Here is a 27,115-nt window from a genome sequence, read left to right as displayed (position 1 = left end):
GCTTGAGGTGAGTGTAACTACAAGTTGCAAGATTCCAATAATATACCCTGTGAACTGTTAAATAATCTTGATAATAGATCTAATACTTTGTTGCTTGGTGTCATCAATAGGGTGATATTTTGCGGATTGAAAAAGAGTATAACGTGCTGCAGAAACAGTTGCAAGAAGCAGAAGAAAAGTACAATCAGCTTGTAGTTCGCAGCAAAAATGAAATTACTGCACTTGAAGAAAAGATGTCCGAATTCACAGAAAAAAATGAGGTACTTGCAGAATTTTTCCACGTAGAATTTGGAGATTAAAAGTCAGATCTGCAGTCACATCATTAGCAAATCTATGCTGGAAACTCTGTAAACTTCTCACAGTAAACAAAGTTGCTGCTTCCTGCCTGCTGTATCATCATGATGCCTCAGTTTTGCATCTCAGCTCCTTGACCTGTGCTGAATTTAGGAAATAGAAATGAGACTAATGAGTTTTATTTCTGTTTTTTAAATTGTCCTTTCTTTTAGGTTCAATTTTAGCTTAAAATAAGTTTTCAAGTTTATTTGTTAGTGTCACAATGCTGATATTAACACTGCATTGAAATTACTGTGAAAATCCCCAAGCTGCCACATTCCAGAGCCTGTTCGGATACACTGAGGGTGAATTTAGCATGGCCAATGCACCCAATCAGCACATCTTTCGAACTGTGGAAGGAAACCCATGCAAACATGGGAAGAACATGCAGACTCCACACAGACAGTGACCCAGCCAGGAATCAAACCCAGATCCCTGGTGCTGCAAGGTAGCAGTGCCACCATGCTGCCCAAAATTGCATCAGAAGTGATCATGGGTCATTTGAATATTGGGGTCTGAATTATATCTGCAGACTGGGCTGAAAATATCCCTCTGCCTTTGACATTATTTACCTCAAGCCTGGCTATAGATCTTGATTCCCTGAGGTAGCTTTTAAACATGATCATATAAAGCAACCTGCTTTTATGTCTCCCAATTTTTGTTACTATTAAAGTCAGCAGAAATTTAAAAATGGCTAAGCAATTAAAAGTGAGCTGTAAATTTGTTGTCACCCATGTTACACTCACATAGTGGTTAAAGTCTACCCTTGTGTGCAGCACCATGAGGAGTCAAATAGCAAAGTATAAAAGTTTTGCCCATAGATTGAACTGTTATGTGTCACGTGTCAATTTAAAGCACTTGGTAGTCAAAGCATTTTGGAAATGTGTTCATTTATAAAATCTCTCCACAGTTGCTAAAATCTGAGCTTGACTTGCTACGCCAAGACTTGGAGAGTGAAATCAAGAAGAGTCAACAAGAAAAGCGAGAAAACAATGAAAACTTAAAGATACTCAAATCAAAAGTTAAATCTCTTGCTGATCTGAATCAAATGTAAGTAATCTGGATCCAATATTTACATTGTGAGAATAATTGCCAGCATTATGTCAATTTGTGGCATAATGAAGTTAGCTGATTTATCCGTACCTGCATGAACAAATTGCGCATTTGATTGAAACTGGTATTCTCTCCCAGCATTAAGAGGGAAGAGCCCTTCATTTTGTAGCTTTCAAACTTTCTAGATGAGGATAACCCATTTAGTCTTCCACACAAGCATTTAGATCTAATAAAAAATCTTCAAAACGATTGAAATGAATTACAAAGTTGCTTCAAGCAAATTATTCACTAAAGTGAAACGTTCTAGTCTCATCAGAAATAAGTTTAAAAATTAAATCTAAGATTGATAGTCGGGCAGAAGGTCTTAATGGAAAGAGTAACACATTTGAAGAATTTTTCAGAGAAAGTTATTACAATGGATATTACAGTATTTCGAGGGTCAATTAGATCTCTTTGTGGAGCCGAGCGAAATTATATTGAATTGCATTAAGTGCAATGAACAGAATTGTTGGACTGAGTGTCCTTTGTTGTTTCAAGACATTCTTTTTATCTGTAATGATTAAGCCTCGGAAATCTGAATAATGCTTGATTGCCACAAAGAAAAGTACAGCACAGGAACAGCCCTTCTGACCTCCAATCCTGTGCCAATCATGATTCCCTAACTGAACTAAACAAAATTTTCTGCCCTTACTCGGTCCTTATCCCTCTATTCCCCCTTATTTATGTACCCATCTAGATGCCTCTTAAATGTTGTTGGTGTGTCTGCTTCCACCACCTCCTGTGGCAGCAAGTTGCAGGCACCTACCACTTTCCACATGACAAACTTCTCCCGCACATCTCCCTTAATCTTTCCCCCTCTTACCTTGAACTGTGCACCCTTGTAACTGACACTTCTACCCTTGGAAAATGCCTCTGATTATCTACCCTGTCTATGCCTCTCATAATTTTGTAGATCTCTATCAGGTCTCCCCTCAACCTCCATTTTTCCAGTGAAAACAATCCTAATTTATTAAACCTCTTCTCATAGTCAACACCCTTGAGACCAGGCAACACCCTGATTAACGTTCTTTGCACTCTCTCCAAAGCTTCCATGTCCTTCTGGTAATGTGGTGACCAGAACAGCATGCAATACTCCAAATGCAGCCTAATCAAGGTTTTATATGGCTGCAACATAATTTCCCAACTCTTGCACTCAATACCCCAGCTGATGAAGGCAAGCGTGCCAGATGCCGCCTTAATCACCTTGGCCACCTGCGTTACCATTTTAGGAAACTATAGACCTACTTGCCCAGATCCCTCTGGATGTTAATGTTCCTAAAATTTCTGCCATTTACAGTACAATATGCACCTAAATTTGATTCTCCAAAATGTATCACCTCGCGTTTGTCCAGGTAAAATTCTATCTGCCATTTCTGTGCCCAAGTTTCCAATCTATATTTATGCTATTGTATCCTCTGACAATCCCTGGCACTATCAGTAACTCCATCAATCTGTAAACTTACTAATCAGACCACCCACATTTTCTTCCAGTTCATTTACATGTATCACAAACAAGAGGTTCACCACTGATACCTGTAGAACACCACTAGCTACCGACTTCCATTCTGAAAAACTCTTCCACAGCTACTCTGTGCCTTCTGTAACCAAGTCAGTTCTGTATCCATCTAGCCAGTCCACCCCGAATCTCATGTGATTTTAGTTTTGGTACCAGTCGGCTATGTGGGACTATGTCAAACACCTTACTTAAGTCCACATAAACTACATCCACAGCTCTTCCCTCAGCAATTATCTTTGTCAGCTCTTCAAAATGCCTCACAAGACATCATTAAAAGTAAAGATATAAATAGAAGATCTTAAAGAGGAAGATGGAATTATTTTCCGTAGGCCTTTGAAATAATAATGTTATGGACAGGGGAGAGGCAAATCTGAACTCCCTTATTTTCTCACCATAAACCAAGGTTGTGTTAATTTTGAAAGCAGTTGTGGCATGTTTCCCCCAAACCTTCTGCGTGGTCCATCTTTAAAGTAACTTGCAGTAAACTTCATTTAGGGTCACATCAGAAGTATAGTTTATTCATACATTGAGCCCAGGGAAACAATTGCACCTTCTTGCGCACACACAAATAAGCTCACAATAAGATTAGAAGAGGAGTTTTTACAACTATGAATGACAAAAGGAACTGCAGAAATGAATGTCAGTCCACGTGATTGCCAGAACCCAGAAAGAGTTCGGTGAGCATCCTTCACAGAACTGTTTTAGTTCCAGCAGGTTCAGCCAGCTGAAAAAAGAATTGCAGAATTCCTATAATAATGATGTAATGAGATGAGATTTATATACGGAGACTTGGGGTGGCACAGTGGTTAGCACTGCTGCCTCACAGCGTCAGGGGCCCAGGTTCGATTCCCAGCTTGGGTCACTGTCTGTGTGGATGTCCTCCCAGGTGTTCCAGTTCCCTCCAACAATTTGAAAGACGTGCTGGTTAGTTACATTGATCTGAACAGGTTTATGGATGGAAAGGGATTGGTTTAGGTTAGAGGGTCATTGTTTTTTAACTGGTCGGCGCAACATCATGGGCCGAAGGGCCTGTTCTGCGCTGTAATGTTCTATGTTCTATGTTCTAGGTGCCAAAGTGGAACAACTAAGGGTATTTCACAGTAACTTAATTGCAGTATTAATATAAGCCTTACTTGTGACTAACAAACTTTATTTTCCAGCCGCATACGCCCCAAAACCGGAAAATTCCGCCCAAGGTTAGTGGACCTTTGCATGGTCTGCCCCGACCCAAAAGATTCCCACGGTGGGTGGAATGGGAAAATTTATCCCTTGGTCTGTTCAGCAGTCAATGGCAGGAAAATCCAGAGGAGGTTTAGACTTGATGCAGATGTTCAGATCACTATGGAAGCGATCTTACTGGTTTGCTACACTGGTTGATCAGCATGACGAGCTTGTAAGATCATGCGAGAGACAAAAAAATTGGATTTGCGCCAAGTTTTTTGTCTGGTTTGGGGGGGGGGGGGGGCGGGGGTGGCGGGGTGGTGTGGAAGAGGAGGAGGAATGTATGTGATGCCCAGTGGGGGAGTGACAGATCTTCTACACAGTGCCACTGGCAGATCGGGCTACCTACACAATGGCATCCTTGCAGCTCAGCAACCGACCTCCTAGCATGAATAGGCTCCACTCACTCTCCCTACTGATGAAAATTGCATTTTACCTCTTTTTTTAAGTGCCAAACGATTGCATCTGGGAGCCTGCCCAAAAAATGGACATGATTCTCTCCCGTTTTTACACTCTTTCAGCACTTGTCTTTCTTTGATTAACAGACTTCTGTCTGGTCGGCCACTTATTTGGTGCCGCTTAGAAGTGGTCCGCTTCATGACCCAAAACTCGTGAGGGAGAAACTAATTTGTGTCCTATGCTGCTATTGGAACAAGCCTGATGTTTTTCTTAAACTTATAATGTCCTTTTCCTTATTTCTCCTGAAGGCACACTGAGCATATTCAGGCAAATGAACAACTTTATGAAAAGCGGTCTCAAGAATTTAAGGAAATGAGGCAAGCCTATTTTTGGACTTCTAACAAAAATTTATTGAAATGTGTGTTTTGTTACCCAACATGTATATAAAAATAAGTTCTAATAGAAAATGCTTGAACTTTCGTTTGTCACTTAAAAACCATGATTATATTTGCTGAATCCTTAGTAATCAGTCATTGAGGGAAAAGAAAAAACTGGAAGATGCCATTAAGAAGAGTGAAGATGTATACCAAGATACTAAGAAAAGAGCCAATGATGCAGAGGTAGAGATTTAAAGATAATTTTCAATTTTATCTGGTTTTTACTCCTCTGCTGAAGCCAGTGATTTGTGCCTGCACAGCCCCAGGAACCCACTGGTACTGTTTCCTAGTGCAAGTCTGGACAGTGGACTTCAACAACCCATTCATGTGGGAGAGGTAGATGAGGACAAATGAGCAGCTTAACTGACTAACCACTGCACTTGAAGCCAGATTCATTTGACTTTCAGCAGTATTCATTCAGCCTTTCAACCTTCCTTGATAACTAAATTTGTACCATGTCTTGAAAAGAGGACACAGCAGTGCCTGAGTAGCACTTCCACCTGCTTGCTGTTCAGCATGAAGGCCCTGCCTTCTCAACCTTGCCCTTCGCCTGAAGTGTGGTGATCCTCAGATTAAAATCACCACCAGTTGGCTCTCCCCCCCTCAAAGGGGCGAGCAGCCTGTGGTTATCTAGGACTATGGCAATTTTACTTTGCCTGCAGTTCAGCAATGGAATTTAACGCAGACAAATTTGAGGTATTGCACTTTGGAAGGATAAACAAAAGTAGAAGGTACAGGGTAAATGGTAGGACTCTGAAGAGTGTAGTTGAACAGAGAGACCTGGGAATACAGGTACAGAATTCCCTAAAAGTGACGTCACAGGTGGATAGGGTCATAAAATGTGCTTTTTGTACACTGGCCTTTATAAATCAGAGTATTGAGTATAAAAGTTGGAGTGTTATGGTAAGGTTATATAAGGCATTGGTGAGGCTGAATTTAGAGTATTGTGTACAGTTCTGGTCACCTAGTTACAGGAAGGATGTAAATAAGATTGAAGGAGTGCAGAGAAGGTTCACGAGGATGTTGCCGGGACTTAAGAAGCTAAGTTACAGAGAGAGATTGAATAGGTTAGGACTTTATTCCCTGGAGCGTAGAAGAACGAGGGGAGATTTGATAGAGGTGTATAAGATTTTGATGGGTATAGATAGAGTGAATGCAAGCAGGCTTTTTCCACTGAGGCTAGGGGAGAAAAAAAACCAGAGGGCATGGGTTAAGGGTGAAAAGAGAAAAGTTTAAAGGGAATATTAGGGGGAGCTTCTTCACGCAGAGAGTGGTGGGAGTGTGGAATGAGCTGCCGGATAAAGTGGTAAATGCGGGGTCACTTAACATTTAAGAAAAACTTGGACAGGTTCATGGATGAGAGGGGTGTGGAGGGCTATGGTCCAAGTGCAGGTCAGTGGGACCAGGCAAAAAATGGTTCAGCACAGACAAGAAGGGCCAAAAGGCCTGTTTCTGAGCTGTAAATTTTCTATTTTCTATGGTTTAATAATTTAAGAATTGCAGTTTGCCCAGTGGGATCTTTCTCTCTTCCCATACCATTGCCGCCTTTTCTCATTTAACGTTATGAACCCAGTCCTCTCTACCCTGTCTTTCAGCCAGGAATATTTCTATGTGAAGAACTGATTTGCTGCTTTCCCCAACAATCTCCATTTTCAGCAAAATTAGTTGCAGTGCCCTCAATGTACTTAACTCACAATAAATCAGAGTCTGAACCAGGTTCGCCTTGATCTCCAGAGTTCAAACCTGCTCCATATTGTATTTGTCCATTAAGTTATCGGAGGAGCCAATATAGATCTTCAGTTCAAACATTACAGTTCTTTTGTTCAATCTCAACAAATGTTGGCAATCCTCACAGGACCTAGTTTCATTCAGACGTTATTATTGAAGTTGGGAACAAAGGATGATCTTTAATTAGCAAGAACCTGAAAATAATTTGACCACATCTTGAACATAGTTTTGAAGTTTGTCTTATTATTCTTTTATGGAAGTTGGTGTTTTGTTCTTAAAGGCAACTGAAATCTTTATTCAATTGAAGCAGTACCTGTTACACTTCTACAGTTTTTGACCCCTCATTTATATTAATTATATTATCTCTCCCTCATCTTTGCTTAGGTGTCTGCACTGGAAAGCTGGCGGAATACACAGTTGTTTTTCCATTACAGAGCAGCTGAAGATGCAAAAGGTTTTCTGGATAAAATGAAAGCTGCTGCTGCCAGGTGAGACTGGTGTAGTCTGATCTATAGTGCTCTGGTTAGGGGCTACCCCTGCCACCTGGTGCCAGTTTCGCACAAGTTAATTAGCGGTAAGGAAGGCCTTTTAGACCATTTCTCTTTATCCAGGCAAACAAAATCCTCAAGTTCCCCAATTACTCTGGCATTCGGTTGTTAAACAAATACTGGATTTTCACCTTGCAATGTGATGTCACAGCAACAAGGAGGGGCACTTGGGCTGCACTTTAAACAAATACTTAATTTATCCTACTTATAATTTAAAAAATAATTCACAATCAAAAAGTGAATGAATATCACGGATAGAAATAAATGGTTTTGATTAATTAGCCAATACAGAGATTTGGTTGCAAAGTGACCAGTTTTGGGAAATAATTATTCAAGTATTCACTTGGCAGCACAGAGTTTAGTGTTGCTGAAAAAAGAACCAAACTGTCAAAACTGTTTTTTGCTCATCAAGACTGATTAAATATTGCAAGATTTTTACATTTAGAAGAGGTTAAAAAAAAAAATGGGAAAAGAGGGGTCACCATGATAATCAAAGATGGGCTAAAGGCAGTAATGAGAAAGGAGCTTAGTTCAGAAAATCAAAATGTAGAATACCTGGCAGGGGTGAAATCATGATAAGGCAGGGACGAGGCTAGCCTATTGCACTGGCGGTGTGTGCTGACACCTGCGATTGTGGTTTGCCCTGGCTGGGGTGGAGTAAAGGCTCCAGGTAGTCAATAGGGTTAAACTGAGGCTTTACTTGATGCAATTTTTCAAAGCCATCTTGGCATTTTGGCTAAGATGAAGCATTAGATCAAGCCCGGGAGGGGGTGCAATGCCCCATCCTGTCAGTTTGGATCTTGAGCCCAAGTTGGAACGTAAGCTCTTGTCTTGTCAGCTTGGATCTTGTTTGTCCCTCATGTGGGGACCAGCTCATGATTGGACTTTACTTCTAATTTAAAAAAAAGCCAATTCAAATTACCAGAAGTTACCAATTAAAAGAAAAAAGGGCAACAAACACTGGAAGAAGTTGTTTATAAGCCTGTTAACAGCATAGTGAAGAGCAGAGTATAAATCAAGAAATTAGAAGTGCATTGTAAGAAGGGTAATATGGTAATCATGGATGTCTTTAATCTTCACATAGATTGGCCTAATCAGATTTGTAACAGTATACAGGATTAGTTCATAGAATGCATGTTAGATAATTTATAAATTCAGTATGATGAACAACAAACTCATGAATAAGAAATAAAAGTAGGAGTATGCTGTTCAGCCCTTTAATTCTGCTCCACCATTCGGTGACATGGCTGATCTGATTGTGACCTTGACTCCACTTTCCTGTCTGTCAGCTATAACCCTTGACTCCTTGTAGGTCATTGTGCAATGAGGCAGGGTTAATTAGTAACCTTGCACAGTATTACATGAAACAATGTGTGCTTAGTCTTGGCAGTGTAGAGGAGACCACACTGTGGGCAAGGAATGCAGTAAACTAGATTGAAAAAGCATTCTTAAATCACAGCTTCACCTGGGAGGAATGTTTGAGGCCTTGGATGATGAGAGAGGAAGCAAAAGGGCAGGTCTGCCATCTCCTGTATTTTCATGGAAAAGTGGTGTCTTGGGGGTGACTGAGCAATGGATCACGATGGAATGGTCCCAACTGAAAGATAGCATCACGCTGGAGGTAACAGAATTGGCCAGAAAAGACGTTGAATACAGAGGCCAGTGGGGTGGGAGGTGAGGACAAGAGAGTGTTAATGTGGTTCTCCGGGGCAGGGATGAGAGCAGAAATGTGGGAAATGTGCAGGACATTTCAGAGGTCTATTTGTTTAATAGATGTTGACCTTGAATGTGGAAATGACACTTCTTCTGCACTAGTTGAGCATGTTGATTCTGTTAAAACTCCTAGATCTCTTGCCTTGTGCTTTGCTGTGCAGCACATCCAATCTTGTATCCATTCCGTTTTATCTACCATTGTCCTGTCCATTTAAGTATTTTATTAAGCCCATTTATTAATTTCTAGGCTATCTCTTCCAAATTCATTAGCCGTGTACTCTTTTTGGTATAATCAAATTTGATCCATTTGCACTCCCTGTTCTTGCCCTGTTTTGCAACTCCACGTAGTTATTTTTGTGTCCTTACTACATTTGACCCTCATCTTGACCTTGTCTAACATGTGCCAGTTTCAAGGGCACATTAGCTCGCTGGCAGTGGTACTGGGAGCTCAGTGGTGGAGAGTTTAAATTCCATTCTGGTAACACAAAATGAAAATTAAAATCACTAAATTTGGTAACTTGTCGACTCACATCAGAAGACAATGACAACTTTTGTTTGTATATGACCATGTTTTTGTATATTTTTTTTCCAAACACCTCATTATTATTCACCACAATCATTCATGTCTTAATCTGGGTATGACTTAACACCCCCTGAGTTAGACTAGTAAATCATTTGGATTTAAAAATGCTTTGCAAAGAGGGCTCTTCACAGGCAATTAAGAGTGGGTTATAAATTCAGCTCTGCCATAAATAACTACATCATGAAATTAATATATGCAGGGATCAAAGTATAATTCTTTCCAGTGAGAAACATATTCCCAAAATATGACAAAGATGTGCACACAAATAATGAGCTTGAAGGAAAGGCCTGACAAGACCCGTATCAGTGTAAGTGTTAAAGCAACAGTGCTTGCATTTCTAAGAAAGATCTTCTGATATCTGAATAGTCTGTCTTTATGCAGCAGCTCCATCTCAGCCATGCCACAACTGCAGAGCTCAATTTCATCTTGGGAGTCTTTTCTATCTGCAATCAAGCAGCAAATCCGTCAAACTGAGGTGAGTTTGTTTTGGATTTGGCACAATTGTGTGGCAATTGCCTTCTGTTCCAGGGTGTACTGCTACCTTCATCAACACCATTGCCAAAACAAAATAGCTAATTGAAAAAGAATGTTTACTGGGTTTAGCATTGTGGAAAGTTAACAGCATCTATCGTGGCTGCTGCAACCAAAAAAAAAGCACCCAGCCTAAATTCAACTTTCCAGTATTTGGTTTCTGCCCCAACTACCCTTTCAGGCAGAGTTCCAGACCTCTACCACCTCAGGGTGAAAATTCTTTTCTTCATCTCCACTGTAATCTATCTAGCAATCACTTTAAATCTTGTCACTGAGCTCTCTGCTAAATAAATAGATGATTCCCATATGTCTCTCAATTTTGGGCATCTCGATCAATTCTCATCTGCTGCCTCTGTTCCAAGGAGAACAGCCCAGCCTACCCATCCTTTCCTCAGCTGCAATTTTCCAGTCCTGGAAACATCCTCTTAAATCTCCTCTGTACCCTCTCTCTAATAGAAAGGATATAATTGCACTAAAGTGACCAGATCTGCCCACAGTACTCAAGTTGTGGCCTAACAAATGTTTTATGTAGTTCCAGCAAAACCTCCCTGCTTTTATATTTTATGCCTAATAAATAGGATTGCAAATGCTTTCTTAACCTTGTCCTACTACCTTCAGGGATCTGTGGACATTCGCTCGAAGGTTCCTACTTCCTCTACATCTCTCGGTATCCCCTTTATTGTGTAATCCTTTGCTTTGTTTGACCTCCCTAAATACATAACCTCATATTTCTCTGTGTTAAATTCTAATTGCTATTTTTCTGCCCACCTTACCATTCTATGTTCTTACCAATCTATTAAGATCGTCCTCCTTGCTATCTATTTCACAGCCAATTTTTGTAATCTGCAAACTTCAAGATGTTCCCCTTCGGATTAAGTCCAAATCATTTAATATGTACTATAAAAATCAGGGGACCTAGTGCTGAGCTGCAGAAGCCTACTGGAAAAGACTGTCCAGTCACAAAAACATTACCGTTTGTTTCCTGCCACTGACCCAATTTTGTATCTAGAGTGCTACACCCATGGATTCCATGGGCTTTTATTTTTTTAACCAGTAAAAGCCTTGCTAAAATCCATGCAGACAACATCAACTGCACTATCCTCATCAATTCTCCCTGTTACCTCTTCAAGAAAGTAATCAAATTAGTCAGACACAACCTTCTCTTAACCAATCCATGTTGATGACCCTTGATTAATCTGTGCCTTCTAAATGACGGTTTATCCAGAATCTCAGAATTGATTCCAGTATTTTTGCCACTACCGAGGTCAAGTGGACTGGTGTGCAATTATTCAATCTACCCCTTGCTCCCTGTTTAAATAAAGTACAACATTAGCAATCGTTCATCACCTCACCTATATCTAATGAGGATCGGAAAATGATGGCCATAACCTGTACAGTTTCCTCCCTGGTTTCTTTAAGAACTTGGGATACATTTTATCTGGCCCTGGTGATTTATCCACTGATGATTTATCCAGTTAGCACTGCTGCCTCACAGCACCAGACACTCGGGTTCAGTTCTGGCCTTGGGTCATTGTCTGTGTGGAGTCTGCATGTTCTCCCCATGTCTGTGTGGGTTTCCTCTGAGTGCTCTGATTTCCTTCCACAGTCTAAAGATGTGCAGGTTAGGTCATGCTAAATTGCCCCTTAGTGTCTCAAGATGTGTAGGTTAGGGGGATTAGTGGACCAATGCATGGAGTTAAGGGAATGGAGCAAGGGAGGTGGGTGTGGGTAAAATGCTCTGTCAGAGAGCCAGTGCAGATTTGATGGGTTGAATGGCCTCCATCTGCATTGAAGGGATTCTATGATTCAAGGATGCTAATCCACTTGATATTTCCCCTATCTCCATGTTTATCACATCCAATCCTTCATATTTGTCCCCAGTTACAATGTCTGTATTGTCCCTCTCACAAAGGATTAAGAACCATATTCTTTATCACCATACATCAGTAACTTTTATGGACTTTGGCCCTGCTCTTTGTTTAGTTTTCCTTTCTCAATGTATTGATGAAACATCTTTGGGTTCTCCTTGATTTTGCTTGTCAGTATTCTTTCATGCCCTTTCTTTGCTTTTCTGATTTCCCTTTTGATTTCAACCCTCCTTTCTCTTGTCCTCTTGGCATTTCGTTCACTGTCTGACATAAAGCATAAAAAGAAAACTTATCCTGTGAGCTCCTCAACCAGCACCTTGACATATAGGGGGCCCTAGATTTAGCCACTCCACCCTTTTTTTTGCAGGAACATGTTTTCTCCCAATTTTTTGAATCCTCCCCCCACCCCTCCACCCCTTGATTACTTCCCACTGTTAGAACATAGAACAGTACAGCACAGTACAGGCCCTCTGTTGTGCCGAGCTAAGTCCAAAACCAAGATCAAGGTGAGCCACTCTGGTATGCTCCATGTGCCTATCCAATACCCGCTTGAAAGTTCTTAAAGTGTCTATCACAGCAGGCAGTGCATTCCACATCCCAACTACTCTCTGAGTGAAGAATCTATCTCGGATATCCCACCTATATCTCCTACCATGAATCTTATCATTATGCACTCTAGTAACAACTACCATCCACCCGAGGAGATAGAGTGGATGTGCAGAGACTATCTATCCCCTCATCATCTTATAAACCTCTAAGTTGCCTCTCATCCTCCTCCACTCCAAAGAGAAAAGCCCCAGCTCCCTCAACCTTTCCTCATAAGACCTATCCTCCAAACCAGATAGCCTCCTTGTAAATCTCCTCTGCACTCTGTCCAATGCTTCCACATCCTTCTTACAATGAGGTGACCAGAACTGCACGCAATATTCCAAACGTGGTCTCACCAAGGTCTGGTATAGTTGCAGCATAACCCCATGGCTCTTAAACTCAAACCCCCTGTTAATAAATGCTTCTTCACGGCTCTATCCACTTGAGTGGCAACCTTCTGAGATCTGTGGATATGAACCCCAAGATCTCTCTGTTCCTCCACATTCCTCAGAACCCTGCCGTTGACCCTGTAATCCGCATTCAAGTTTGTTTTAACAAAATGAATCACCTCGCACCTATCAGGGTTAAACTCCATCTGCCACTTTTCTGCTCAGCTCTGCATCCTATCAATGTCGCTTTGCAGCCTACAAAAGCCCTCCACCTCATCCACTACTCCACCAATCTTGGTGTCATCAGCAAATTTACTGACCCACCCTTCAGCCCCCTCTTCCAAGTCATTGATAAAAATCACAAGTAGCAGAGGACCCCGCACTGATCCCTGTGGTACACCGCTGGCAACTGGCCTCCAGTCTGAAAATTTTCCCTCCATCATTACCCTCTGTCCTCTGAGACAGCCAGTTACTTATCCAATTGGCCAAATTTCCTTCTATCCCACACCTCCTCACTTTCTTCATGAGCATACCATGGGGAACTTTATTAAATGCCTTACTAAAATCCATGTATACGACATCAACTGTTCTACCTTCATCTACACACTTACTTAACTCCTCAAAGAATTCAATCAAATTTGTGAGGCAGGACTTACCCCTCATGAAACCGTGCTAACTATTCTGGATTAAGCTGTACCTTTCCAAATGGTCATAAATCCTATCTCTCGGATCCTTTTCATTTAACTTACCGACCACCGAAGTAAGACTAACTGGCCTATAATTATCAAGGTCTTTCCTATTTCTTTCCTTGAACAGATGAACAACATTCACCACTCTCCAGTCCTCTGGCACAATCCCCGTTGATAGTGAGGATCCAAAGATCAAAGTTAAACTCTCCACAATCTCATCTCTTGCCTCCCAAAGTAACCTAGGATGTGTTCCATCTGGCTCAGGGGACTTATCGACCCTCAGGTTTTTCAAAATTGCTAATACGTTTTCCCTTAGAACATCTACCTCCTCCATCCTATCAGCCTGTGTCACATCTCATCCCCAAAAACATGGCCCCTCTCCTTAGTGAACACTGAAGAAAAGTATTCTTTCAACACCTCACCTACCTCTTCTGACTCCATGCACAAGTTCCCACTACTATCCTTGACTGGCCCTAACATCACCCTGGTTATTCATTTATTTCTCACATAAGAGTGAAAAGCCTTGGTGTTTTCCTTTATCTGACCCACCAAGGACTTCTCAAGCCCCCTCCTAGCTCACCTAAGCCCTTTTTTAAACTCATTCCTAGCTACCTTGTAACCCTCAAGCGATCCAACTGAACCTTGTTTTTTCATTCTTACATTCACTTCCTTTTTCCTCTTGACAAGACATTCAACCTCCTTTGTGAACTATGGTTCCCTCACTCGGCCATTTCCTCCCTCCTTGCCTGCCAGGGACATACCTATCAAGGACACACAGTATTGGACTACAGCTCATTTTCTCATCCCCCTGACAAATTAGTTTAAACCCCCCTCCCCCGAAGAGCTGTAGCAAATTTCCCTCCCAGGATATTGCTACCCCTCTGGTTCAGGTGCAAACCGTCCTGTTTGTACAGGTCCCACCTTCCCCAGAAGGTGCTTCAATTATCCATGTAAATGAAGTCCTCTCTCCTACACCGTTCTTGCAGCCACATGTTAATCTGCACTCTCTCCCTATTCCTCAATCCACTAGCACGTGGCACCGGCAACAAACCAGAGATGACAACCTGCTTTGTCCTGGCTCAGTTTCCATCCTAGCTCCCTAAATTCCTGTTTTAGATCCCCATCCCTTCTCCTACCTACATTGTTGGTACCAATGTGCGCCACGACCTGCGACTGATCCCCTTCCCCCTTAAGGGTCCTGAAAAACGGTCCGAGACATCATGGACTCTTGCACCTGGGAGGCAACGTACCAACCATGAGTTTCTTTTGCTGCCACAGAACCTCCTATCTGTCCCTCTAACCATCGCGTCCCCAATTACTATTGCTCTCCTGCTCTTCCACCTTCCCTTCTGAGGCACAGAAATGGATTCAGTGCTGGAGATCTGGTCAGCCTGGCTTACCACTAGTAGGTCGCCCCCTCAACAGTATGCAACATGGTATATTTGTTGCTGAGGGGGCAACCACAGTGTTCTGATACTTATTTATCTTGAAGTAGTAGTTTCCAGTCCACTTTTGCTAAATCACTCCTCACCTTATGAATTGGAGCAGTGCCCATTTTACTAACTTTAACTTTTAAGTTTTGTCTTTGTTGTGGAGAAAGACAATGTTAAAAAAATCTATCTAAAATTCTATAGATTACCTGACACATTGAATAACTTAATGGCCGAGTGGTCTAATTTTGCTTCTAAGTCTTACAGCCTAATATCAAAGATGGGATGATTCTGGAGTCAGCTGTCTTTATGTGCTTCTTTCATTTGGGTACCAAATAATGTTCACATTCTCTCGACATGCTGCACTGACCTGAGACCACACATTTTCTGGATGTGTTTATGGTGTTTGTCAGCAGCATGTTTTGCAAAAAAGGGTTTGAAAACTCAAGCTTGAGCAATAAAACAAAGTATTCAAATTTTACAGATACTCTTTCATAATCAGATGACTCTGGTGAAAGATGGAACACAGCTAAACAGCCTTCCAATGGTGAATATTCCAAGCCTTCCAGCATGGCCAAATTCTAATGTAAGTATTTAAATAAATCTTTTTTCCACACAAGCTTACATTTTTGAAACCATACAGATGCATTCTGTCAAAGAGCTTAAATCAGACTTCAATTATACTTCAGGTAATTCAAATTAGATAGAATTGAACATTGATCAAACAAAACCATAGAGTCACATGTAGACTAGATCAGATAAGGACAGCAGATTTTGTTCCCTAAAAGGAGATTAGTGAACCATATGAGTTTTTCTGATAATTGATAATGGTTTCATAGTCACCAGTAGATTCATAATTCCAGATCTTTTTTGTTTTGAATTCAAATTCCACCGTCTGCTGTGGCGGGATTTGAAACTAGGTCCCCAGAACATTAGCTGAGTTTCTGGGTTCATAATCAAGTAAAAGTACCACTAGGCCAATGCACCTCCTACAAGTTAGAATAAAGAATGTGGCCAGGAATGAAGGAATCTAAGAGAAGTTGTAGTGGCAAGGATGAAATGATGCCCTGTAGGGATTTGAAGATGGGACAAGAATTTTGAAATTGCGGCACCAGAGAGTGAGCACAAATCGAGGCAGGATATAAGTAGTAGAGTTCAGGGCGAGTTAGAATTTATTATGTGGGGCAGTGCCTAGGAAGTCACAGAGGACATTTAAAAAGCCTGGAAATATCAAAAGACTGAATGAGTTTCAGCAACAGTAAAGGGAGCTAAATGACATAAATCATGTTTGCAAGTGGAAGCAAGTATCTTGGGTGATGCATCCAAATATGTGTTTGACTATCTGCTTGTGGATAAAGTAATGTACCACTTAAGCAACTGAGTTTGGAAAGAAAACAACATAGTATACAGAAAAAAAAATTTTGATCTTGTTGCCATTTATTTCAGATAATACTGAAGAATGGAAGCTTTGTTGATCCTGCTATTATAGCATCTTTCCCTTCTACAAGTGAGACTCCATCCATTCCACAAGCTGGTACAACGCACAAACCTCTACCTTCTCTAATGCAAGCAGCCCAAGGAACTGCTAAAGTAAAGCCTAAAGCTCTACCTGTGACACCTAGTTTTCAAAACATGTCTTCTGCAAACCAAATTCAACATGACACGTCTTTGGCAAAACATCAGTCTGCCTGGTTACCAATAAGTAATAGATCAGCAAAACCTTTACTACCTGAATATACAACCTCTGCTGATATTCAGCCTCTTACAAGCCAACCTGTGAATACAACATCACAGCAACCCAAGAACAGCTTTGATAAAATCATGAACCGTCTTGTGACCATGTTCCCCCATCATACAAGGTGAGGATGAGGCCAAATTAATCACAGTTAAAGTTTACATGATCTTCCATGAACATTTCCGTTATCCTGAGCTGGGTTAGTTTAAAGCTAATCAAAGTATGCTGGGTTTTAGCAGTGCAGTAATAAATAAGGTCAGCAATAAGTGTTTTGTAACCAATACTGGATTCTGCTCTTTAGGGCCAGTCTGACAAACTTCATTAAAGAAGTCCGGAATGCAAACGGTGGTTCCCTTTCTGGATTAGTATACGATGAAATAATCAACAGAGTGGCAGAACTCATCTTGGATCATCAAGACAAAAGGGTGAGAGTTTCGCACTGTGTATCGTACAAATGTTAAATGTTGATTCCTATCTTGCACCTCGTTACTGTTGAACAGGATGGAGAAGGGGTCTGTGTAGTTTAAAGGTTTATTCCTGTAGTGTGTATGGAACAAGAATGTGGTGAGATAAAAGTTTGAATGCCATCCATACCATTTTCAAATCATCTCAGGCCACAGGAGAGGTGCCAGAGGACTGGCAGATGGCTAATGTGGTACTATTATTCAAGAAGGGAAGACAGATAAACCAGGAATTACAGGCCATTAAGTATTAAATCAGTGATAGGGAAATTATTGGAAAGAATGCTGAGGGACGTAATTAATCTCCACTTTGAGAGACAGGGATTAATCGAGGGTTTGGCTTTGTTTTGGGGGGGGGGGGGGGTGTTCACATCTAACTAATTTATTTGAATTTTTCAAGGAAGTGATTAGGTGTGTAGATGAAGGCAGGGCAGTTAATTGGACTTCAGTAGGATTTTGACAAGATCCCGCATGGAGGCTGGTCAGGAAAGTAAGATCCCTAGGATTCAGGGCAATTTGGTAAATTGGATCCAAAATTGGCTTAGTGACAGGAGGCAAAGGGTGACTGGGATAAGTGCTGGTCTCTTGTTGTTTGCAGTGTACTTATGATCTGGATGTGAATATGGGGGCTATGATCAGTAATTTTGCAGATGGCAGGAAAATTGATGGTGTGTTAAATAGTGAGGAAAGCCTTAATTTACAGGATAATAGAGATGGGCAGAACAGTGACAGATGGAATTTAACCCTGAAAAGTGAGAGGTGATGCACTTTGGGAGGACTAACAAGGCAAGGGAGTACACAATGAATGGTAGGACCCTAGGAAGCACAGATGCCTAAAGATCCCTGAAGACAGCAGGACAGGTAAATAATGTTAAGAAGGCATATGAGAAACTTGCTTTTATTAGCCGAGGCACTGACTATAAAAGCAGGGAGGTTATGATGGAGCTGTCTGAAATGCTCACGAGGCCACAACTAGAGCTGTGTGGCAGTTCTGGTCACCACGCTACAGGAAGCATATGATTGCACTAGAAAGGGTGCAGAGGAGATAAACCAGGATGCTGCCTGGGCTGGAGTGTTTCCAGCAATGAAGAGAGGCTGGTTTGGCTGGGGTTATTTTCCTTAGAGCAGAAGAAGCTGAAGGAGGACCTGATTGATGTGTACAAATATGAGGGGACATAGATAAACGGGGTCAATAACCAGGGAGCATAGATTTAAGGTAAGGGCAGGAGATTTAGAGGGTGGTAGAAGCAGGAAGCCTCAACAGTTAAGAAGCATTGAGAGGAGCACTTGAAATGCTGTAGCATACAAGGTTATGGACAAAATGCTGGAAAACAGGATTAGAATAGATAGGTGCTTGATGATCAGCCATAATCCAAGAGTCCCCAAGTCACTATTGATAGTTGATTGCTCGACATTGCTTCAGTAATCTCCCTCCATTCACTCCAACGCTCAGTTCCATTACACAATGGCTGCTGTAGCAGCAGCTGATGTCAGTTTATATTCCAACACCTTAGACACTTCCCAGAGAGTGCCCATTTCAGAAAACTCTGCCATTGTAGGAGGATTTGAATTTGATCTGAAACTCCTTAAACTACAAAGGTGAGCGCCGAAGACATTGTGCTCGTGTTCCTCCAAAGCCTGTCAGCAACTTTTGAAATGTCACCTTCAGTGGAAAAGCTGTGCTCAGTATTGTTTTAACTGAGGCGAAACATAAATCGCAACATTACTTTTACTTTCAGCCATTGGAGGGGATAATAAAGTTTTTATTTATTAGTCACAAGTAAGGATTACATTAACACTGCAATGAAGTTATAGTGAAATTCCCCTAGGCGCTACATGTCAGCACCTGTTTGGATCAGTGCACCTAATTAGCATGTCTTTCGGACTGTGGAAGGAAACTGGAGCGCCCGGAAGAAACCCATGCAGACGGGGAGAACATGCAAGCTCCACATAGTGACCCAAGCCAGAAATCAAACCCAGAACCCTGGCGCTGTGAGGCAGAAATGCTAACCACTGGGCTACTGGGTCACCCGTAATCTCAGCTGGTTTGCAGCAGGGTCGCTGCACTGGTCTCCACGATTCTTGGAGAAATATTGCATGGTATATAAAGTTGTGCTGTGATCCACAGGGTGGCATTCGTAACAGATCATTCTAAAGCTAAAACAGCTTGCATTGCTATGGCACCTTTAGCATAATAAAATATCTGTAGCTGTTTCATAGGAACGTTATTATTCAAAATTTGATAGGCTCTGAAATTTCCCTTCCTAAACCTGTTCACTTGTAAGTTTTAGGCAAGAGAAGGCAAATATTAATAAACTCAATGAAAAATATTAAACTTAATTCTGCAATACTATTTAGAGATTGTAACCTGAATGTATGTATGATAGTTTAGTGAAATCAAAATTAGATAGTGTTGTCAGAATTTCTTATTTTTAATGAAGAGCATTTAACAGATTTAATGGTGGTTGTATGTTTGTTTTTCCCTACCCTGCCCTTACAGATTCCATCTTCCAACATTCAACAGACTGCAGTCCTGGCTTCCCCAAGGCCAGCCTCTGGTTTTGCTGCTCCAGCTGGAGCATTGAGTGAGAGCTCGAGACCAAATACTCCCCCAGCTGCTGGAAACATCCGTGCACAACCTTGGAAATCTGTCACAGTTCAGACTGCCTCACAGTGGCATGGAAGCAATCCTGCAGTAAGTGACAATCAAGTATATTTTTCACTACCTTCCACTATAATGGTAGGGATAAGAAAAGACAACAGACCCCTGACACACTGAATCAAAGTCTATCAAAATCTTGCCCAAACTTTGAAAAAACAACAGTGTGAACGAAGCACAAAGTTGTTAATGTGCAAATTGACTAGCAATGTGAGACAGGAAGATACTGCGTGGATTACAAATCAACGTGTGTTTCCTGCTGATTTGCTGCTTTTTGAAAATAACATCTCATTTTTTTGAAATTGTTGCATTTTCACAAAAGTTGCCCGTTAAACTCACCAAAGGTATCCTGATAGCAACATTGTAATTGTTAATGACAAATCAACCCTTCTTGCCCACATAATTCAAAGTGTGGAGTTTCATTCCTTCAGGTTTGAATTGTTGGCGATTTGACAATATCAAATTTAAAAATCCTACCTTTTATGTCTGTCTCTTTTCTTCTGTTCTCGTCATTTCTCTTTCTGTACCTGATTCAGCGCACACTTAAGTGCCAGTATAAGTGGGTTTAGAACAGATCTGGCACAGGTAAATTGGAATGTAAGATGAGTAAAACTCATTGTAAAACTCCTGCTCATAGTTCTTATGTTCCTCTGAGCCGTCAAAAATGTAATTGAACAATGGGTGGTCTTTAAAGAAATGGTTTGAGTATATTCTGGGTATTGACCTATGAGGGGAAAGGCAGGGCAACAAAAATCACAGCTCTCTGTGAATGGTGAAAGAGAGGGAGAGTTACTCAAACAACACAAGTGAGAACCAGTCTGAATTTAAAAAATGAAAAGGAGAGGAGCAGAAACAGAAGATAGATGAGCAGTTAACATAAAAGGGCATCCAAAAGTCTTTTGAACATTAGATGAGTGCTAAGAAGAGGGTTAGGATTGATTGGGAACCAAAAGGGAGATCTGTGCATGGATATGGTGGGCACGGCTATGTTTCCAAATGGATACTAGGCATCTTCTTTACCAATGAAGAAGCTGGCAAAATGCCAGTGGAGAAGGTGGTTGAGATACTGGATAGGTTAAAAATTGATGAAGAGGTATGGGAACAGCCAGTTGTACTTGAAAATAAATATAGTAGTAGGTTTGGATGGAATGATCCTGGGCAGCTGAGGGAAGTAAGGGTTGGGAATTGTGGCGTTATTGGCTGTAATCTTCCAACCCTGCTTTAATACAGCAGTGTCTGAGGATGGGTGAAATTCCATGATTTATACCTTTGTTCAAAAAATAATGAGACGATTAAAATCAGCAACAACATGCCAGTTAATTTAACCTCAGTGGAAGGTAGGCTTTGGAAACGATAAAGCTGGTCAAAATAGTGGCCTGGCCAATGTGGATTAATTAAGGAAAATAATTTTTTTCAATGAGGCTGGTGTGACATAGATGGACTTCTAAAAGGAAGTACCAATAATTGACTTGCCAGTAAAGCTGAGATCCATGGACGAGAGGAGCAGTGGATATGAACCTGGATATGAAAGTGGCTGAGCAACAGCAAACAAGGCTGTGGCGAATGGCTTTTATAGACAGGAGGAAAATATACAGCAGCGTTCCCCGAGGTCACTAGTGGCAACCACTTCTCATCACGTATATTAATCATTTGGACTTAAGTGTATAGGTCAGCGTTTCAAAATCTGTTGTTGACGTGAGTTTTAAGAAACTGAGGCGGCAAGAAGATGAAAAGGGTGACCATGTGGCAAGTAAAATTTAATGCAGAGAAGTGCAAAGTGACACATTTTAGTAGGAAAAATGAGGAGGGCAATACAAACTAAAGATAAATTCTAAAGAAGGTTCAGGAACAGAGACCTTGGGGTATACCTAGTTGAAGAAGGCTGGGCAGGTTGAGAAAATTCTTTAAAAGATCCTGGGATGTTATAAATAGAGATACAAAATGCAGCATGTGTGGAGAGGGAAGCCCCTAAGATATCAGGTCGATGACCCCTTATTGCAAACGCTGAAAGGTCAGCAGCCTGAAATTTTAACTCAAGTGTTTCCAGCATTTTTGTATTTTGTTTTCTTTATAAAGAGAGGCTTCAAGAGAGAAATTGGAATGACCCCTTATAAATGGAGTATTGTGTCCAATTCTCAGCATCACACATTAGGAAGGATGTATTGAGGATAATAAAGGTTTACTAGAATAGTTCCATGGGTGAGAGATTGGAGAAGCTGAGTTTGTTCTCAGAGCAGAGGAGATTTGATAAAAGTTCAACATTATGAAGGGTCCATCCATCCAGAGTAACCATTCTGATTTGCAGACATAATAAGAAGCAGCAGACACCGATTTGTGATCAGCCAAAGAACCTTATATGGACATGACAACAGTTTTTATGCAGTGCATGGTTATGATCTGGAATGCACTAACTGAGAGCATGATATAAGCTGATCATTTATGGCTATCAAAGGGGAATTAGATAATTATTTGAAGAGAAAAGGTTGCAGGGCTGGTGAGAGAATAGCTGGATTCTTCTTGCAGAGAGCCAGTGTGGATCTTCTGTGCTGTAACCATTGTGGGAGCTCACTCATTCCTTTAACAGCAGTGTTAATCTCATTGGTTCATCAAGGTCCCAGATGCCCTGTTCTCCACCCCCTCCCCCCGCAATGCACTATTACCTGTTTGTATCTCCAACTGCTGTGATCAAGAATCATCTTTGAGGTGATGAGGACAGGGACTGATTTAACTTGGCATACCCTGAAATGCTAGATTCCAGTAAATTCTGACCATTAAAAATAAACTCTAGCTCACGGTTTTGAACATTCAAATAGGACAGAATGTTGAAGTCGCCCTGAGCAAGATGCATCTAAACTGGTGGAGGGGGAGCATTGGGTGAAGAGAAAGAATGAGGAAAGGAACACAGCAGAGCTAATGAAGTGCAGTAAAGATGATTGTTTGTAATTGGTAAGGCTGGTTGTTGAAAAGTTTTCCTTATTTCTCATCGTAGACATTTGATGACGAGCCATGTATTATTTGTCATGAGGATTTAACACCAGACACTACGTGTGTACTTCAGTGCAAACATCACTTTCATGAATTGGTAAGCATTGCTGTCAATTAATCTCATTTTTGTCATTCAGAAATGGTAATGACAAGATTGAAAGGAAGAACAGCGTTGAAAGATCACCCAGCCAGACCATTTCTGCACTGGGTCAAAGCAGAAACTAGCTACTAATACAATAAAAATATCATTCAAGAGAAAAGGTAATTGATATCTAAAATGAATAACAGGCATGAATTTCAATGGTGCCTTACAGTCACAAAGGTGCTTTTGAGGTCACTGTTTAATGCAGGAAATGTGGCAGCCAGTTTATGCACAGCAAGACCCCTCACAAATGACAAAGCAATAAAAGGCTAGATTCTCCCTTCATGTCCATATTGTGTGATACTCTTTTAAGAATTGCTACAATGTTGTAATTAGAAAGCTGCCATTTATTAATGTCAAGGCAAAATTTACCACTCCGTTAGTTCTGGAAAATGCAGGTGAGTTGGGTTAGAAATGGGGCGATTGCTGCAATTTCTCCAGATGGTAGGTTTGTGGTCAAGATGAGGGCAGCTCATCTTCAGAGAAGGGGAAAACCAGACTCCAGGTCTGCTTTTACAATCAGGTAAGGGAGAATGACAAAGGAAGAAGGGGATCGTTCTGCAAAGCTATATTAGTGTCCAATAGTTCCTTGATCTTAAAGAATGGTGACTGAAGAGATTGTTTAATCAAATTATATTGTAAATTTAATGATCCAACCTCAAACTTTTGTTGCCTGTTACTTGCCTGCATAGTGATCAGTTGTAGCACTTAATGAATGTAGAAATAGTTTATTTCTTGCAATGTTGACCCATAAACTTTTTTGTATGAAGTCCCATTCACCTATGCCTCCTATGGTTCACTGACCTATATTAAAATCAAAGCATTGCTTGTTTCATGTCCATTAATGGTTTCACCTTCTGTCTCCTCCAGCCCCAAATCAAACCCTCCCTGCTGTCCAAGATATCTGCACTCATCTCATGCTGACCTCTTTCAGCATGCCAACTTCTTATTGCTCCACCATGGGCAGCCACGACCCCAAGCTCTTTTCTCCTTTTAAGACAGTGCTTAAAACCTACATCTTTGACTATCTGCTTTGTGGCTAGGGTGTCAAATTTTGCCCCATAATGTACTCCTGCAAAGCACCCTGGGCTGTTTATTATGTTAAGCTCTCCATTCACCTGATGAAGGAGCAGTGCTCCGAGAGCTTGTGCTACGAAATGAACCTGTTGAACTTTAACTTGTTGTTGTGAGACTTCTTACTATGTTAAAAACAATTTTTTGTGCTAATGTGAAATTAGTAGAATAATCAATGTCCTAAAGAATTTTATGATATTCTACAGTGCATCAAACAATGGCTGAGAGAGAATAGTACCTGCCCGACATGTCGAGTTCACGCTCTGCTGCCTGAAGATTTCCCATTGCTGCCTGGAGCGGCCTTTCATTTTTAAGTGTGTGTGTTCTGTGAGGAAATCAACATATATATATATATTGTTGAAGTTGCTGTGAACATTTACGTTCTACAACTTTTTCATCAAATTATCATTCTTTCCATAAACATACATGTGATTTTAATATGAGTACAAAAAAAATGTGCAGGGCTATGGGGAGATGGTGGGGGAACGGCATTGCTGACATGGAGAGCTAGCACAGACATGATGGCTCCCGTGCTGTAACTCTTCGAAAAAGTGTCTCCTTGTAACGTCAGATCTAAATGCCCCTCATTCCGATGAGGGGTTATCTGTGATCAGTAAAAAAATAGCATTATTTAATGTGAAATTTAAAGATTGTCATCCCAAAGTCTCAGTTTCTGAAACATTTGTATTACGACTGCAAAGGAAAAACTAGCTGAGCACTATTAATATTTTCACCATATAATCTCTCAAGGAGTTTAAGATTTATAGTACACCAGCTGAGTATCTTTTTGAAATCTTAAGTTACAATGCCTGCTTGCATCATGTGCCATTTTGATTTTTGTCTTGCACATATGCATCAGCTATTAAGTTAAAGACATTAATTATATATGTATTTTTGTTATATATGCTATCATTGTGGGGAAATTGAGGATTTAAAAAAATCTTCACAGGCCTAAATGTTTTGGGCAATCTCCCCTTCACTCTTGGACAACCCTAGTTTGTGGCCACAGAAGTATTTCTAGCATTTTGTTTTTATTTTAAAAGCATACTGTGTTTGTTTAGTATTCAAATTTGTGCCAACCTTCATTAAGAAGCTGTTCCATCAGGGGAAGTGGGGAAAGGTTACCACACCACACCACACATTAGTGTTAAAAACAAAATGCTGGAAATAACTAGTGGGTCTGGTGGCATCTGTGGAGAGTGAAAGGGTTAGCTGCTCAGCTCAATGCCATATTGCCAGAACTGGCAAAAACTACATAATAATTTAAACAAGAAATATTAGAGTGGATGACATGGGGATGCAGGAGAAAATATTCCTCAACGCAATACACCATGTCACCTACCCTATGTTGTTGTGTTGCCCTGGTGAACTACATCTCAAAGGTGATGGTGTATTAACTAATCTATAAATAAAACATTCTACCTTTTAAGAAATGTGGTCTTTAAAATGTTTATTACAGTCTAATGTGGATTCACTTTCCTCCCCTATGGTCATGAACAATGATGTGGAGATAACAGCGTTGGATTGGGGTGTGCATAGTAAGAAATCTCACAACACCAGGTTAAAGGTGTTGATAATGAAGGAGCAGTGTTCTGAAAGCTTGTGCTACCAAGTAAACCTGTTGGACTTTAACCTGGTATTGAGACTTCTTAATGACCAATAGCCAATCTTCAGAACATTGAATTTTTTTTAAAAAAACCTTGCTCCAGCCCACCTCTCATTTACAAACATTTTTCCTTTCTCCTCCTGTGGAAAATCTAGTCTTTATCAGATGCCTGAGTGTGAGATGTTAAATCACAAAATGGTGTTTGTGAACAATAAAGGATTCATAAGAAATAGGAGGAGTAGGCCATCTAGCCCCTCGAGCCTGCCCTGCCATTCAATAAGATCATGGCTGATCTGTTGCGGCTCAGTTCCACCTTCCTGCCCTCTCCCCATAACCCTTAATCCCCTTGCCTATTAAAAACCTATCAACCCGCATCTTAAATATATTTAGTGAGGCAGCCTCCACCACTTCAACGGGCAGAGAATTCCAGAGATTGAAGAAGTTCCTCCTCAACTCTGTTCTAAACTGTCCCCCCCCTTTATCTTGAGGCTGTGCCCTCTAGTCCTACTCTCCTTTCTGAGCAGGAAGAGCCTCTCCAACTTTATCCTATCCATCCCATTCATCATCTTATATGTCTCAATGAGATCTCCCCTCATTCTACTAAAGTCTAACGAGTACAAGCCTAGTTTATTCAGCCTCTCCTCATTGTTCAACCCCCTCAACTCCGGTATCAGCCTAGTAAACCTCCTCTGCACTCCCTCCAAGGCCAAAATATCCTTGCGTAAGTGCGGCGACCAAAACTGCACACAGTACTCCAGCTGCGGCCTCACCAGTGCCCTGTACAGTTGCAGCAAGACCTCCCTACTTTTATATTCAATCCCCCTTGCTTTGAAGGCCAGCATCCCATTCGCCTTCCTGACCACCTGCAGGCTGGGTTTTTGTGACTCATGCACAAGGACCCCGAGGTCCCTCTGCACCATTGCATGCTGCAGTTTTTCGCCATGTAAGTAATAGTCCTTCCTACCAAAGTGGACAACTTCACAGTTGCCAACATTAAATTCCATTTGCCAGTTCCTGGCCCATTCGCCCAGCCTATCTAGATCCTTCTGCAAACTTTCCACACCCTCCGCACAATTTGCCGTTCCACCAATCTTGGTGTCATCAGCAAATTTCGACACCATACACTTGGTTCCCTCCTCCAGATCATCTATATAAATGGTAAAAAGCTGAGGCCCCAGCACCGACCCCTGGGGCACTCCACTAGTCACCAACCGCCAATCCGAATAGCACCCATTGACCCCCACTCTCTGCCTCCTATTTGACAGCCAATCCCCTATCCACGCTAACACCCTACCCCCAACTCCATGTCCCCTGACCTTCTGTAATAACCTCTTGTGCAGCACCTTATCAAACGCTTCTGAAAATCAAGAAAGACCACATCCACCGCC

At 41.2% G+C, this 27,115-nt stretch overlaps 1 protein-coding gene across 4 annotated transcripts in view; it reads left to right on the top strand.

Annotated features, from left to right (window-relative positions):
- The window catches only part of ttc3 (tetratricopeptide repeat domain 3), a 98,392-nt gene extending 72,838 nt beyond the window's left edge, over window positions 1–25,554 (top strand). For all 4 annotated transcript variants that reach the window (XM_080203733.1, XM_080203731.1, XM_080203732.1 and 1 more), the window contains exons 32-43: window positions 111–260; window positions 1,244–1,383; window positions 4,870–4,938; window positions 5,085–5,181; window positions 7,111–7,214; window positions 9,952–10,045; window positions 15,550–15,651; window positions 16,512–16,924; window positions 17,102–17,225; window positions 19,762–19,956; window positions 22,910–23,002; window positions 24,328–25,554. In XM_080203733.1, coding sequence (XP_080059859.1) covers window positions 111–260; window positions 1,244–1,383; window positions 4,870–4,938; window positions 5,085–5,181; window positions 7,111–7,214; window positions 9,952–10,045; window positions 15,550–15,651; window positions 16,512–16,924; window positions 17,102–17,225; window positions 19,762–19,956; window positions 22,910–23,002; window positions 24,328–24,435 — 1,689 coding nt within the window. In that variant the 3' untranslated portion in view covers window positions 24,436–25,554. The remainder of the gene's footprint in view (window positions 1–110; window positions 261–1,243; window positions 1,384–4,869; window positions 4,939–5,084; window positions 5,182–7,110; window positions 7,215–9,951; window positions 10,046–15,549; window positions 15,652–16,511; window positions 16,925–17,101; window positions 17,226–19,761; window positions 19,957–22,909; window positions 23,003–24,327) is intronic.
- Window positions 25,555–27,115: the final 1,561 nt, after the last annotated feature.

Source organism: Carcharhinus amblyrhynchos, chromosome 15 (assembly GCF_965287045.1).
Source record: "Carcharhinus amblyrhynchos chromosome 15, sCarAmb.v2.hapA, whole genome shotgun sequence".
Classification (NCBI taxonomy): domain Eukaryota; kingdom Metazoa; phylum Chordata; class Chondrichthyes; order Carcharhiniformes; family Carcharhinidae; genus Carcharhinus; species Carcharhinus amblyrhynchos.
Note: the sequence above shows the minus strand (reverse complement) of the source record. Positions and strands in the feature narration are given on the sequence as shown.